At 41.6% G+C, this 16,462-nt stretch overlaps 1 protein-coding gene across 1 annotated transcript; it reads right to left on the bottom strand.

The window, feature by feature from the left end:
- Positions 1-610: 610 nt before the first annotated feature.
- Positions 611-16,162, bottom strand: susd5 (sushi domain containing 5). Its single transcript, XM_008290724.1, has 5 exons — positions 15,956-16,162; positions 14,659-14,836; positions 9,659-9,768; positions 7,283-7,471; positions 611-4,851 (listed from the first exon to the last, which is right to left on the bottom strand). The coding sequence occupies exons 1-5, from the start codon at positions 16,041-16,043 to the stop codon at positions 2,930-2,932; spliced, it is 2,487 nt and encodes an 828-aa protein (XP_008288946.1). The 5' UTR covers positions 16,044-16,162; the 3' UTR covers positions 611-2,929.
- Between the last annotated feature and the right edge of the window lie 300 nt (positions 16,163-16,462).

The raw sequence follows: 16,462 nt of genomic DNA, 5'->3' as shown, positions 1-16,462 counted from the left end.
TGAGCCTGCAACTGCTATTTTTAGTATCTGCGCTTCTTGAAAATGACTTAAAGGATTAATTAATCAGCTAATACTCTGTTTCAGTCCATTGATTTTTGACTGGAGCCCCAATATTAAAAAAAATGAAAAGAGGAGAGGAGAATGGAGCGCAGAGCCGAGCAGAGAAAACACTGAGTTGTTTAATAATGTTTGAACATTGAGTCTCTGTGCAGTTTGTCACACAGTGATGTTAAAAACCCACCGGGGAACATTCCCTCTGTATTACTGAGTGTCTCTGTGTCTCTCCGTCCTCCTTCCTCTCCTGCCTCTATTTACCTGTCTCCTTTATTACTTCTCCCTCGAGCGCACTTCAACTCTCAGCTCAGTCTTCTTTTTTTAAACATTTAGGTCAGAGAAGCGAAAGGCAGCGGCTGATAAACGGGGCTTTTTTTGTTAAATGTTTCGATGAAAGGCTGATTGTCGGGAGTCAAGGTCGCAGGTCAAAGTCACACCTGAAGGTGCGATTAGTCAGACGCTTACACAATGACTGGTAAACAATGGAGCATCTGAGATCTGTAGCATGAGTCAGTGTGTCTGTTTGACACTGACAAAACAAACATACACAAAAAAATAGAGGTAAAACCACATGTTTAGAAGTTTATTGTGACTCAGAGAACACACATACAGTACACATTTCATCCTGACATCCAACACATCAGGCTGTTTGAGATGAAAAAGAAAAAGGAAGAATCTTTGCAGCTTGTGAATGACAGTGAGCAAGTTAGTTTTAATAGCTTTTCCTATTAAAACCCTAAACGAGTGTCAGTATTTTAATAATCATGGTTATTATTAGGAGTCCAGAGAGGCTCAATGATCTACAGTGTGGTTTTTATTCACACAACTACAAATACAGAGTTTGTGTTTAAACAGCAGGCGAAGTAAGATGAGCGTACCCTGTGTAAGACCTGTGTCTAATGCCGACCGTGTTTGAAGGATTTGGCGAAGAAGAAAACGTACAGTAAATCTAAAATGTATGTCCCACACACCAGTGATGCTACAGTATGTACAGCAAGTTAATAGGTTCCTATTTACAGAAACAAACAGACAACAGGCACCTCATTCCTCAGGTTCTCACCGTATTAGCATCAATTCAGAAATGAAAACGTTTGATGAAATACTTGCAAATGAAAAATAACTATTAAAATGCTTCTCAGAAATCAGCTGGATGTTGACTTGAATATAAGAAAAAACTGATGACACCGTAAAATGCCTCATCTACTCATCATCATTCACAATAATTGTAATTAAAGCACTTTCTATTTAAGTTATTGTGCTACAGATCTTTTTTTTTTTTTTTATCAAGAGAAGAACACTCTGACACTGAAATGTAAACACTCTTATGGCTATTTTGAATTTATTTACACTCTTTTGTATATATTTCTATTTTAAATATTTCAAATAGTTGACACAATATGGAGAGAATATCATGAAAGTATACAGAGCTACAACACACTACAGATACCTTTGTTTTTTTTTATTTAGGCTGGAAAATAAACCAAATGAAAAGGGCAAAACCTATCAATTTTAATCAGCCTCATTTGTTCATGACAGATTTTTTTAAAAGATAAATACATTGTTCGAAATTAGCAACCAATTAAGTCTAATCAGACAATAAACGGCCAAATAATCCCAGTCAAGAAGACCCTCGTCATGTTGTGAATAACCGGGACACAAATGAGGAAACATCACCAATTGATGTATTAAAAATATTAAATTTATCTTTTACGTATATACAGTATATTTTGGGCCTTGTGCTTCAGCCCCAGTTTAGATTTTTTCTAAATACATTTACTTTATTGAACTTTAATAGGGGGGAGACGACGACACTCTTAGCATTCAGAACATCAATTTAAGTTCAAACCAATTAGGGTTGTGATTCTCTGTTGCCATGGTAGCACCTCAATGTTTAGTCTCTGCTTGGTTTGAATGCCGTCAGCATCCACTCCGGTTCCTCAGTCGGAAACTTCAAACACGATGACCGGCGAGCTGAGACGCACACACACACACACGCTATCACACACATACACGGAGCTGAGTCTGCAGTCTGGAAGCCTCTATACGTCTCACCAGCCGACTGTCAAAACCAACAGTCTTAAAAATACTCTTCCCATCATACTGCACCTCTTTTTCCTTCCCTTCTCGCTTCTCTTCATCTGACCTGACCGTATTCACCTTTTTGTCTCCGTTCTTTCCGGTCTGACAGACACCAGACGGTTCTTTTGGGACAAGCTGCCCGAATCTGCTGCGATTGGTTTGAATTGTTCTGAACTTCAACACTCTTGTGGTCGAGTAACAAGTGAAATACAGTTTTTATCAACATAAAAAAAAAAGAACAGAAAAGATGAATGATAAATCCAGAGCAGTACATATCAAAAATTAAAAGAGCAATCAATAAAATCAACAAAAGGTAACACAGAGAATCTTTACCACAATGTCCAAGAGCTTTGGAGGTTGAAATCTCAGTTCGTATATTCAGGCAGGCAGGCCTTGTGTTTGTGTGGTTTTCCTACATGGTCATTTATTTATAATCTCCTTTTTCAGTTCCTGGAGTTGAGTCCAGCCCAGTCACAGCACCTTTAGGTGTCCAGCTAGATGCCAGAGCTTTAAAAATAATGGATAGGTATAAGAAAGACAGATGGGTTTCCTTGGAATCGATAACTCTTACCCTCTTGTTTCGCCCAAGTTTCTTACTAAAATTTTCTGCTGGTTCGGCAAAGTTTTGCTATGAAGGCAGAGCTGCAGCAAGTTATCTGTTTATACCTATTCAAAATCTTCAAATATGCAGTAGTTTCTAACAGGATGAGGAGCTGTGCTTTCCTTCAAAATTCATCTGAATCTTCCCATCCTTGCCATCAGCTCCCGTCAGTGTCCCTCTCCTCATCTGTGGCTCCTACACCTTCTGCTGCATCTCTATCTGTTGGCCCTGTCTGCTCTGACTTTGGCCCTTCCCATTCATCTCATATACCGAACTCTTCTGCTGCTGCCGTCGGTAACACCACACCCCGACGATGACCGCCGTGGCGACTGCGCACACCGCCACGATTATGGCCGCCACCGTTGGACCTCGACTGGAGGAGCTTGGAGGACGAGGAGGGCAGTTCTCACCCACACAGATCGTCTCCCCCATCTCCCCCTCCACATCGCCCCTCTCACCGGTCTCACCGGGCAGGTTGTGCTCCTCCATCGATCCGGTGAAGACGTTGTCGTCGTGCACCGGAGGAGCTGGGCCGTGATCGAGGAAGGGGTGTTCGGTGAGGTCGCCCAGCCAGGAGTGGGTGGGAGCTGCCTGTTGTGTGTCGTAGTCCAGGGTGTCAGAGTATGAGGGGGAGCCCGAAGGATCTAAATGGTCAGCGGAGGGAGCAGGGGTCCTGATGAAGCTGGGCCATACCTCCTCCACCACCCCTTGATCCAATTCAGGCACAGTGGTGGGAGATTCGTGCTCCTCTGGTAAGCTGGTGTAAGAAACAGGCCGACGAATTTCCACCTCATTGGGTCTGTCTGTTGTCTTGGTAACACTCCCCCTTTCTTTACCCTCTGGTCTCCCCTCCGTGGAGTCACCGTTTTCTGTTTCTGCTGGAACAACTGGGTAGCCGTCCAGCCAGGTCTCATCTGTGGTGGCCTTTACCCCCGCTCCTCTGTGGGAGGCGTTCTGACGTTCATCAGTTGCTATAGAAACGATCAAGTGCTGACGACCATCATCGTCTTCGTGGCTGTCGTGGTCGTCATAGCTGTCATCTTCTTTGTGATCATGATCATCGTGATCGTGATCGTCATGGTCAGAGTAATGGTCGTCTTCATGGTCGTAATGTTCCTCACCGTCATCGTGGTCGTCATGGTCTGGATGTTCCTCAGAAACGTCTGGATGTTCTCCATCATCGTCGCCATGGTCATCGTGATCGTCATAAGTGTCATCTCGATCATCATACTCCTGACTGCCATAGCGAACACGATCACGGTCTTCTTCGTGTTCGCCCATGTCGTAGTGGTCATCGTGATCATCGTGATCATCGTGATCATCGTGATCATTGTGATCATCGTGATCATCGTGTTTGTCGTGGTGTTCCCTACTGTCCAGATCATCATGCTGAGCTGGATGCTTCACAGACTCCTCATGGTCTTCGTCCTGGTGACTGTCATAGTGATCATCATAGTGGCTGTCTTCATGGACGTCCTGGTCATCGTGGCGGCTGTCATCATGATCATCGTTATCATCAGGACCATCATAGCTGTCGCGATCGTGATGATGATCGTCAGCATCAACAGGACGTTGGTGGTGAGGTCTTTCTTGGCTCTCATGCTCTTTGCTCTCCTCTGATTGAGCGCCTGAGGCTCTCTGTGTTGTCTGTGTGGCCGGGTTGGTGGAGACAAGAGGTTCCTCCTCCTGGAAAGCCTCGGAGGGGAACCAGAACAGGTGTTTTTGGGAGAGAAGAGAGACGGGTGCCTCTGTGGCTGCAGCTGCATCAGTCCGGACCACTTCCCTCCTCTCCTGCTCCCACCGAGGATGACCTGTGAAGTCCTCGACAGCCCGTTCCTCACTTTTTTCTCCTTTCTCTACAGCCTCTTTTTCACCATGCTCAGTCACCTTTCCTCCCACTTCAGGCTCTCCATGCTGGTCTTGGTGCTCCTCCTCGACTTTGACACTGAAACTTGTCTCTTGCTGCACGTGACTCGTCTTCCCATCTGGATGTGCAGCTCCATGCACCTCCTCATACGTCTCACCATGAGCCTCCTCTGGTCTCACGTTGTGGTGCTCGGCCTCCCCATAGGAATCCGTGAACTTGTCCTCGTAGTCTACGTGACTTTCAGTCTCATCTGCAGAAAGAGGAAACATGATGCATAGATAGTACTTTATCAACTCACAAGGCTACATCAAGTCTTTGCATTTTTGAATTTGGAAGTAAGTAGGCAATGGTTCCCATGCAGTTTTGGGTCATGCCCCCTTAAATTTAGTAAAAATTTGATGTTTTTTTAAAATTTTATGATGTCATGTCGCTAAGAGTTAGATATGTTGATTAACACCACTCTGTCCATTCAATATGAAACCACAGTCAGCAGTCGGTTAGCTTAGCTTAGCATAGTTTTTGCTCCAAAAGACTCAAGGTCTTCTGGTTGCCTGGCAACCTCACAATAAAAAAAAAAAAAAAAAAAGCCTACAGGAGGTCACTGCATTCAGCTAAGAAATAGTTCCACATATAAATTCCACGTAAAACTTCAGTTTCTGTACCAACTAAACAAACAAGATAATGTATTAATTGCTAGTGAGCTTTAGAAGGGCTGCTGGGTGGATTTTGTTTGACCTTGAACAAAGCTGGACTAGCTGATTTCCCTCTTTGAAGTCTTTATACTAAGTTAAGCTAATCTGCTGCTGGCTGTAGCAGTGTATGTAATGGACAAAGTGATACCTGATCAAATTTGTTAAAAATGTGGTTATGGTGCTTTACAATCAGTCTATTTACCGGTTAATTGTGTGGGTTTTTTTTTTTAAGAAAATTGTTTCTGATTCTTACCACATGGACAGATTTTTTTTTTTTTTTTTTTAAGAAAATTGTTTCTGATTCTTACCACATGGACAGACAACAACATGTGGCTATTAGGAATGTTTAGTTTTGTAAATGTTTTAAAAGGTGCCCCACAAGGCTCAATTCTGTGGCCTGTTTTGTTCACTTTATATAGATGACATGGTTTCCTCTGTATCTGCCCATTATGTACATCTTTTTGCCGACGATACGGTTTTGTGCTGTTGTTTGAACACAACATTCTGCTGTCAAAGCCCTTCCGTACTGCTTTGCTGGGCTATATGTTGCATAAATGAATTCTTAATTCAGAGAAATATAAACCCATGGTCTTTAACAGAGCCTGAAGTATTGCTTTGTGACAATCTGGTCATCTCTTTTATGAGAGGTACAAACACTGAAAGAGTCAAGGTGCACAAATACAGAAGTTGACTTTTAAAGATCACATTTCCACACTGTAACTACAACTACAAAAAAATATGTTTTCTTTCAAAGGAACAAATCATGTTTCCCACTGCACTGCAGAGGCAACTTTTTTAGCAGTACAGGATTAATTATGGTGACCTTTTATACGTGCCTGCATCAGCGGCGACTCTTAAGCCCCTGAGCACTTGACTCTCTATTAGGATTTGTAGCTGGTGATAATTATAATACTCATCACTGTATGCTGAGGCACACAGCCAGGCTCTCACTCGCTGTCAGGTGTGAAAGAAACTGGGGTTTATTTATTTATAAGACTTTTACTGGTTTGTTACCTCCTTACAGTACTTTATTGCTGGCTTTTAATGTGAGCCTCTACTGAACGCACTAAAATGACTGGATTATGCTGCAGGTGCCATCTGTTTTTACTGAGCTTGGAAAACCCAGTTTTACTCGCTGTGCAGCTGCGACCTGGAATAACCTGCAGAACAATCTGGAGTTTGACTCATTTTTATCCTTAGGGCAATTCAGGTTTTTAATTTAATCTTATTTTACTTCCAGCTCTTGTTTAGCCAGTGCATTTGTTTTTAAATCTCAAAAGCTCTAAATATTGATTTTATAATTTTAGAAAATGTGCCTTTTAATATTTTTATTGTTATTGCCATCCAAGTTCCGTATCTGTGTGCCTACATCTTTTATTTTCTTACTTAGATTCATGGTATGTGTCCTCTGCACCCAAATGTGCTCCAAGTTTAAATAAAGTTTGAATGAATGACTGGAATTGTGACCTTTTTGTTTGAGGCTGATGGATTTTTAGATGCTTGATTAAATGAAAGGAGCTCAATGAAAATTTAAAAAGTAGGTAGAAACATAAAAGCAATTTTGCAGGATTTTTTTTTGTCCTTCGTTATCTCCTTAAATCATCTACTGAGATGTATCTTGGGATGGATCAGGAAACTTTTTAGAGCACAAACATGACAAAGACTCTGTTAGCCATCCACACAGGCCTGGCATTTTACCTTCATAGACTCTTTCTACTCTACGAACTGGGCCACACTATGGCATGTCACACTGTGGTGTCATCGCAGCCATTTTCATCCCAACTCACAAACAAGAGTCTGTTTTCCAAAAGTCAGGAATCAATCACCTAACAACGCTGGCATCTAACAAGCAAGGAAGTGAGGAGGTTGACCTCGGTCTGGTCTCCTGTCCAGGTCAAAGCTTTTGAAGTGGACGAGCAAAAGACAGATCTGTCTCTTTCTGCCTTTTTCTATTTCTGCCCTACATAAACAGTTTAAACGCCTTCTTACCCTTGACACAAATCTGCACCAGTCCATACCACTCCCCACAGCTGTCGCACAGCAGGCTGAAGGCAGCTTGTCCACTGGGCATCACATAACCTGGAACACACGAGTACAGCAGCTCGTCGCCCATCTCGAACCCAGAGTGCCCCTGCAGACGTGCGTTAGGGAAGGATGGAGGGTCTCCACACGGCACGTCTGTCAACGACAAACACAGAGATGCATGCGATCAAAAAAGAGGTGAAACTGTTAGTTAAAGATGATGCATCACGCTTCAATACTGCTAAGAGTGGTCAATAAAACCTGACTCATTGTTTACCAGCTTTACAGCATGAGAATGACAGAATTAATGGGAAATGGGGATGTAATGTCAAAGAACATGACCACTTAAAAAAACAAAAAATATGAATTAAAGCTTATACTTTCTTGACTCTGGCCTTTTCTTAAAAAATGGTTTATGACAAATAACAACATGCTGATGTAATTAAAAATGGTGCGCAATTTATTTTAAGTGAAGTTTTCAGGCTTGTGTTTACTCTATATGGTGTTTTGTTTTTGTTTTTCTTTAAATCGTAATGAATGCCACTTTCTAGAATGAATGTCTAATATTTTAAATAAAACGACTAAATTTCTAGCTTCACTGTGGTAAATAATGGATAAATTTAAGGTACTTTTGATTACTTAAGTCAATCTACGACATTGCCTTCCTTTAGGATACCACCAGCTGCCTTTTAAAAAATGTTTTAATGCACTGAATTCCTTCTATGCATTTAATGGTGTGTCATACCTTAACGTTTAAGCTGAATCTGCAGTGGTGGATGTCAAAGCTTCCAACGCCGCCATATGAATCTGCACTTTTTTGCATTATAGCCAATTCATAAAGTATTGTTATTTTGCTCAAAGTACAATGCATTGTTGTTTATTATCTTTAAAGCGCTTAAATAGAAATAAAAATCAATTTCTAATAGCAAAATAAAATCTTGTAATGCAGTTGAGCTGCTGAATGACTGTTTTGTCAAAATAAATGAATATTCCATGTGTACAGTAATTGATTACAGCCCAATTTATATACTGATTTTTATATTTTTTATATAATGACAACTATAAGGTTAAAAAATTACAGTTTTTGTTTCACCAATTTCCTGTTTTATTTTGTAATTTACAGTCCTTGTGTGTCTCTTATTGAGTTACTTCCTTCCTTTGTCTGTTTTCCCTCCTCTGTTGATTGCATTGATCGGTTTCATCTGTGTCTCACGAGTCACCTGTTTCTTGTCTCTCCATTTACTCCTCAGTGTATAAATAGTGGTTGTCTTTCCCTTTTCTTAAACCAGTTTGTCATTTTTTGTTTTTGCTTTCTGTTTCCCTGGATAAAATACTTAAGTTATTTACATGGATTTATAGTTTTGATTTTTCTTCTGGTTGCTGCCCTGCCTTTAACCCTGCTTTATCTTGATTATGTTTTTTTGCCTCAACCTGCCTATCTGTGGTGTCTGCACTTGGATCTTCATCTGAACCATTGCATGACAGTTAAAAGACAAACTATGGCAAGTCTTTAAATGTCTGTTGTCTGAAATATTAGTCAAACAGCAGCAAAAAAAATAAAAAATCCCTGGAATGATCACTTAAAACAACTTTTCACCAACAAAACTGACAAATCAGCCCCACTTCTTTGTTTGTTTGTACTAAAATTTGTCTTTTTTAATGAATTTAGTCAAACTGTATGTGGGTGTGTTGCCTTGATGATGGGGTAACCACAGCACCCAGTTCTTCCAAACCTCCTGATATAAACAAAAGTTTGACCAACAGCTGCAGCCGCAACCTTAACCCCGACTGTGAAGCTGCGTCGTTGCTTTTTACTGCGCCACGTGGATCCGTACCGCTCATGTTTTTTCCCACAGTCGAGTGTTTGTTCCAACCTCGGGGTGTGTGGTATATTAACAGCCACGGAACTGTAGCTCTCCTGTTTATGAGGAAAGACTAGAGACCTCTTGGAGGTGGCGTTCGATACTAATCTGATCCAAAACCAACCACTGACTTGCCCACCTCTTCTGTCAGTGCCAGTGGAATTCAGTTTCTGCTGCGTCTGGGTACATTCGTGAACCGAGCGGTATCACACACACACACACATGCAGGAGAGGATTGATGGATTCATATTTAGAGACAGATATGAGTAAAAAATGGCACGCCAACATGAGTAGGATGAAGAGTGATGAAAGCTGAGCTATAGATGGAAAAAGTGCAGGAACGCAGCCTCTTTTACGCCTCAGTAAATATCTCAGGAAGGACACATACACACAAGCTGCACACACAAAGCTCTTCCATTCATATCCTGATCACAGCCTCCTTATAATGTGTCTATACATGTGTATTTGTGTTTCTACAAACCTTTGTCTTTGACACAGAAGGCGTCCAGGTGCGTTGTGTCGTCTGTAGCATTCTCTATCCTCACATCCACAGCTTTCAGTGCGCTGCCCACAATGTTACACACCGTGGTCCTAAAAATAGATAGACACACATATGCACGGTAAGAATGTCTATTATCCACATATGAAGTCAAATTACACACAAACACACTCATTAATTACAAGGTGATATGAGGCTGAGTGGCCTACAGCGAAGCATTTCAGAAACCCAGAGGGATTTTAGGATTGAGGGTGGTGAAAATTAAACCCGCTGTGTTTACTTTTCACACACAGTCTCTCGCACACGAACTCACACATACACAGAAAGAGACTCCGTTAGACACATATCTTGTGCTTCATTACACCCACTGGTGGAAAATAACCAGATACATTTAGTCAAGAACTGAGCATATAGCAGTTTTAATATTATTCTACCTCACAGTCCTTATATTTGTTCACATGTTTAGCCGACTCCGACAGAAGAGTCAAAGCTATTACAGTAGGAGACGCTTCAAATACGAATGTTGCTCCAAAGAAGCTACAACTCTAAAATGTGGGTGCGTCACAAACTTCATCAACACAGAAAATATAAACAATCCACACAGTTTCAAGGTGAGCACACCCAGGGATCAGTGTAACCAGTTCAGAATTTGATTTCTAGAAATGAATGACAGCCAGTTTTTTAAGAACTTATGGTCTGACAGTGCGGGTGACCTTTGACCTTTTGCGTATAAAATGTCACCTCATCAGACATATGTGTGATATGTTGTCATGATTAATTGATGGATTACTGAGGTATTGCTGCAAATATGTTGTGCGTGGTCATATATTAATTCTATTTAAACCATTCTCGAGTCCAACTTTAAATTTGTGCCAAGTTCAAAGGAATTTCCTCATTGTGCGACTCTGCTCATAAGAAGAGGACTGAGAATCTGAAAGCCACTCGAGAGCCACTGATTCCTCTAAACTTCTCTGATGCTTTCATTTAAATAACTTTTGTAAGGCATACTGAAGTCAAATTAGCGATTATTTCACAAAAAAAGTATAGATTTGTGAAGCAGAACTTACTTTTTTCTTCTTCCCTGTGTCATTAATCACCCCAAGACCTCTCACATTTATCTCGTGACCCTTTGAACGGGGCCTGACCCACACGTTGGGAACCACTGGACTAAAAAATCATACAACGGCTCCAGAAGTCACAGTAAATATCAGCAGTTTCTTAGTACCACATCTGGTGAAGTTAGATCATGAATGCAGGTCTTTTACTTGTAATGGAAGTTTTAGAAGTGAATGCATAAGCAGAGGATCTGAATATTTCTTCCATGGCTGATCAAAGTGAAGTGAGTGGGAGTAATATGGGTAATTTAATGTTTCCTCCGAGTGACATGAAATGTAAAGCTGCTGCTCTGCTTTATGTATGGGAAACTTGGCTGCACACAGACGATGCGTACAGTAACACAGCACAGCGCTTTCTCGGTCGCCGCCTGGTTTGCTGCCTAGTCAAATATTATTCCAGCCTGACATGAGGGTGCAGGAACACACATCATGTCTCAGACATGCTGCAGTATCAGCAGCTGTAGCGAGTGACACAATATTATCACACCATGGCACATTCGGGATGGATGTTCCCATAGCAGGAGCCTTCAGTTGCAGCCCACTTCTTATAGAGCAATCATAACATCACCGACTCAATATAATACGTATTCCACAGGGACCGAGTAATGCGGAAAGTGCACGACGCCTACAAGCCACTGAGACTAAAAAGTGCTGAGTAAACAGTCTATTTTCGGTGCCATATTATTGCATTGTTAATCCATTTGTCATCCAAAAACAGCAGATAAGCTTGACTCCCAGGCCATGTTCCCAAAGCGACTCCCAGCACCGATCAACCCGGTGTTAGAAAATTCATAGCAAAGTCTGACTGACGTAACAAATATCATGAGAAGTCCGTCACACTACGCTTTTCATTAATAGCATTTTTTTGATAGGTCATCTTGTTACTCGAATGGAAAAGCTACTGGAGCCAAACTTAGGAGCGCGCATTTGTGTAGGTGTGTGAGTAACCGAACTAGTCAAAGCATCAGTAATTGGAAAGAATTTGACTGGCAGCGCAGTGAGAGACTGTGAGAAGAGAGCAGTGTGAGTCATACTGCATGCTTGTGCCACGCTAACTTCAGCTTATAAGGACAAAAGTCTGAGAGAGAGAGGTGGGAGAGAAATTTGGAACACAACAGAAAATCACCGAGAAAACACTCGGAGAGAGACAAAAACACGAAGACTGTTTAAACATTAAGCCGTAGCCCCTGCAGGTATCTGTGTGACGGATGAGAAAGAAGGAAAACGATTGACCTCTGGGAAGCATTTCCCCCTGAAAGTGGACCCATTTCTCAAAGCCGTAGCCTTACACGACAGAACGATTACAAGGAAAACCAAAAAAAGTATGTCTGTGTTAGTGTGTGTATGAAACTGAGTGTTAATTCAGTCCACTGGTATTGTTGTGTTTGGTTACCGTGGCAGCAGATGTATGACTGACAGGTAAGAGGAACATGTTAAGGTAGGAGGGTCAACCTGAGATGCACTTGTTATTATGCAACAGACCTAGAAGCTAGCTAATGCTGACGACAGAGCACGTCCTTCTGGAAAAACAGCACAGTTCACATTAGAGATAGAAATAATTAGGGGGCGCAATTGTTATTCTAAGGAACCAAAATGTGACTGAAGGTGATCTGGATGGAGCGTTTTCTTTCTCTTCACTTGACTCCTCTATACTGAGCTTTAGGTCTGTAAATTTTCTGACATTTTCTGTTCACTTGTCATCAATGACTGTATTAAAGAAGTGGTTGTAGGGAAAACAGGGAAACCAAAAGTGACCTAAACCTGTGTTCTTTCTAATGACCAGCAGGGGGCGACTCTTCTGGTCCGATTTCATAGAAGTCAATGAGAAAATTAACCAAATTCTCACTTAATTCATTACCACAATAGACATTTTGCTAACAGGTTGATGGCCTCAGTTGCTAGTTTCAAGTCTTCTTCAATACGGGAGGATGTTCAGTTTGTAAATTATGGTCCCATTTAGAGTAAAATAGACAATAAAACAGGATAGGCGTTTACCATATTTGTCTGCATTATGTCCCTGAAATCCATCCTCTCACTCATCACTTCTGACTGCAAGAATGGTGGCCAAAATGTCAAACTCAAGGGCTTAAAATAGTAGCGTACAAACCAATGAGTGGCATCATATTAACTGCATCCACTTCTTTTATACAGTCAATGCTTGTGAGTGTCAGAAGGTGGGATGAGGATAAGGATGAAGATGAAGATGGCATGGCCTATGGGGGAAGTAAGTGGGAGTAAGTGTTGTGGGAAACATAATCAAACAGAAAAAAGAATCAAGGATAGAATGACGATTTAAAAAAAGACACCTTACACCTCACATGTTCGTGATGTTATTGTGTCATGATGTGTGTCCATGTATTTCTTTATCCGACCGAAAGAAGAGTCATGAAGGATGAAATCAGAGGCTATGAGGACAAGTTGAATAAGAGAGACCATGTTGGCCATAAATCATATTTCCCTCATACAGTTTGCTGAATGTAACCATAAATCATAATGTTTATACTCACAAATAAATGATCAGTCCAGCATCAGCTACTGCTACTGAATGCCTGCTGTTTCATATTATATAAGATGATTCTTGTGTTTTTCCTCTATCACGTGTTGCATGAGCTCAGAATTGGCCGCATTTTTATGAAACAGGTTTGTTTAAATCCAACAACTATATGCACGTCTAAAAACATGAATGATGAATTCGACCAGAATATATGTGAAATTCCACGTCGGTTCAGTTGAGCACAATTACTGTCATGGCTCCACTGAGTCATCAGAAATGGAGAGGGGCGAGGTGTGGAGCTGTAGCTGGATGATACACTGTGAAACATGGTAAGCCAGTGTGAAAGCTGATGATGTCCGCTGAGCAACATGTAGAGAGCACGTAGTGTAGAGACAGACAGCGAGGGGGAAAAAAAGGTGGTATTTTTTGTCACCAGATCATATTTTAGGGCAGCTGCCATTCTGAATCAGGTTCTGTTTCATAACAGTTTCTCTGAACAATAGCTGAGGAAGAGAATTTTTTCCATGGCACATATATGAAGGTTGGTTGGAAGGTTATGTAATGTACGTGAAGTTTCTCTGCTCACAGTATTTTATTAGGCCTTTTAAACACACTAAACACACTTAACAGGCACTTGTAGCCTGTGTTTGGTCTAACAACTGCTGAGTATATTCCTAAAATAAACTTCACAGATACTCACGTCTCCCTCAGAACAAAATGTACCAACTACAATGATCCCTTAATTTTTCATTCAGGCCATCACCACACTCATGTACGACCACATTAACAAATGTTAACCTGCCATCACTTTACACTTTCACCTCCTTGAACATCAGTATGTTTGCGTGATACCTTACATTTGAACCACATAAACCAAAACTGCAGTAATTCTAGTGTCTGCTCTGCAATTACCATCAAAAAGAACAGCTGTCAATCATCTCCCTTTAAGCCAACAGTGTACCTGTCTTCCTCCAGGCCCAAATCAACCCCGTCTGTGTGTCTGTTTCTGTCTCTGGGTGCTGAAAGCTGTGTGTCATGTTGCCGTGGAGATGAGAGGTGTGAATGGAGGCAGTTGTCGACATGACACCCCGGCTCAGAATTCCCTCCTCCTCCAGGAAGAAACAGAGGAGTCTTTCTCCCTCTCTTCCTCTCTGCTTGTTCTCTTTCCCCCCTGAAATGTGTCACTCTTCTATCTTCCCTCTCGCTCTGTAACCGCCGCCGCTCTCTTTACTTCCTTTCATCCACCCTCGCGACCTCCGTCACGCACACACACAGAAGCGCACACACTGACGTGACCTCTGACCTTTGTGGAAATCTTAAGTCTCCCTACATGTCACCTTCAAACAATGAGGACAAACGCTTCCTTTACTCACCCTACTGTCCCTCCATAGAGCCACCCACGGGTGCACGGGGAGAAGAAGCACTCCACCACGGCGTGACGGAGCTCCTCTGCTGATGCCAAGCGGGCATGTTGTGAGGCGCAAGCTTGCTCAGCATCTCTGAAGCCCTGCAGGCCAGAGGAGTTCCTCAGGTCCAACACAAAAACTCGACCTGAGAAATATAAATAACCTCTTATATTGCAAAAACTCAAAAATCTGTTGTATTGCCTGCTGTATAAACTGAACCTGTGTGCTTGTGGATAATGGCATGATCTGTAAGAATGAGACTTGTGAATAAAATCAGACAAATAAATGTGTTTTATGTTGTTCGTGAGGAAAAAGGACAGATGCAGTTGGTCAAAAAAGACAGATTATTTGAGCACAGAGGCCCAAAAGAGCGACACTGTTTTAACAGATTACATTTGTTCTTTAAGTTATTTAATCAACATTTTTTGGGCATCCAACTGAATAGCTGCTGAAAATCTAATTGATTAAGTAAGTTCTCTGCAACACTGGGTGCATATTCATACAAAAGTCTGATAGCCTTATCGTGTTTATCATAATACAGACACGTCATTTTATTAGAATACACATGTAAATGAACAATTACTGTATCTGTCCTAATTAAGGTATCCATTCAGTATCACATAAAATGCAAGTTGCAAATAAATTACAAAATATAATAGTGCTAATGTGCCATGTAACATGTGTTTGCATCAAGGATCATTAAGAATCACACTTGCATGTGAGTCTCTGTTAGAGAGCTCAGATGTCAACTTTAATGTGTGTGAGCATCTGCTTTGTCCACCTCCTGTGATGGTTAATTGACAACAGTTGTGATTTCATTACACCCCTGCCACATCATTAGCAGTTCGGAAAACACTCTTAAGAGTTCAATGTTCTAAATATCTGGATAAAGCTGAGACAGCTTGACTGCGCGCAACAGCTTCCATAATCTTTACGCACAGATTTGTTGGATGTAAAAGTGCTGTGTTTTTCACATCTACTTACATTAATATGTTACATTTCTCTTAGTGCGATGAAATATTTACGTTAAAGAAAGAAAACTTTAGGCTGAGAGGGAAATACACGTCGTTAAACGTACAGATAACAAGGCAGGTGCCAAATGTTTGCGCACGGATCCACCAGTGCGCTCTGGAACAGTTTTGGGCAGCACCAACTCAGAGTGAGTAAAAGCTTATAATTCTGTTTTGGAATAACTTTATAATTAAGTCTATGGTTTAGATACCTACGTAGTGTCTTTCATTTTCTTCTTAAAAGGTTTACTTACCATCTGCATTTACAACAGAGGTCACCACAAGACAAGCCAGGCATCCAAAGAGCAGTGACTGAACAGTTTGGTTACAACGATCCAGCATCTTTTTTTTCTTTTTCTTTCTTTTTTTCTTCCCACAAGTCTTCTCTTGTCGACTTAATTTCACGTTTTGCGTTGGAAAACGTGTCCAAAAACTTCCAAATGTATTCACAAACTCGCAGGTCAAAAGTGACGGTGGAGGGCAAAACTTCTGCTATTTGCCTCCCGGTGGCAGAGGGGGTGGCTGAGCGGCAGGAAAGGTGTTCACAAGTGAGGATGTTAACGGAAAGAAAACGGCTGCAGCGGCTCAGGAGCGAGGCGCAGTTTATCTCCTCCAAATAGTCGCACTGGCAAGCAGATGGAGCACCTGTGTGAAAACTCGCGCGTCCCCGTTAGCAAATACGTCACGGCTCAAAATCTTGAGAGGAGGGTGGGCGAAGGAAAGGACCGCCGGACTGCTCCTTTACAGAGGGAGAGAGGGAG

Source organism: Stegastes partitus, unplaced genomic scaffold (assembly GCF_000690725.1).
Source record: "Stegastes partitus isolate 25-593 unplaced genomic scaffold, Stegastes_partitus-1.0.2 Scaffold692, whole genome shotgun sequence".
Taxonomy (NCBI): domain Eukaryota; kingdom Metazoa; phylum Chordata; class Actinopteri; family Pomacentridae; genus Stegastes; species Stegastes partitus.
This window is presented reverse-complemented; position numbering and strand designations above follow the sequence as displayed.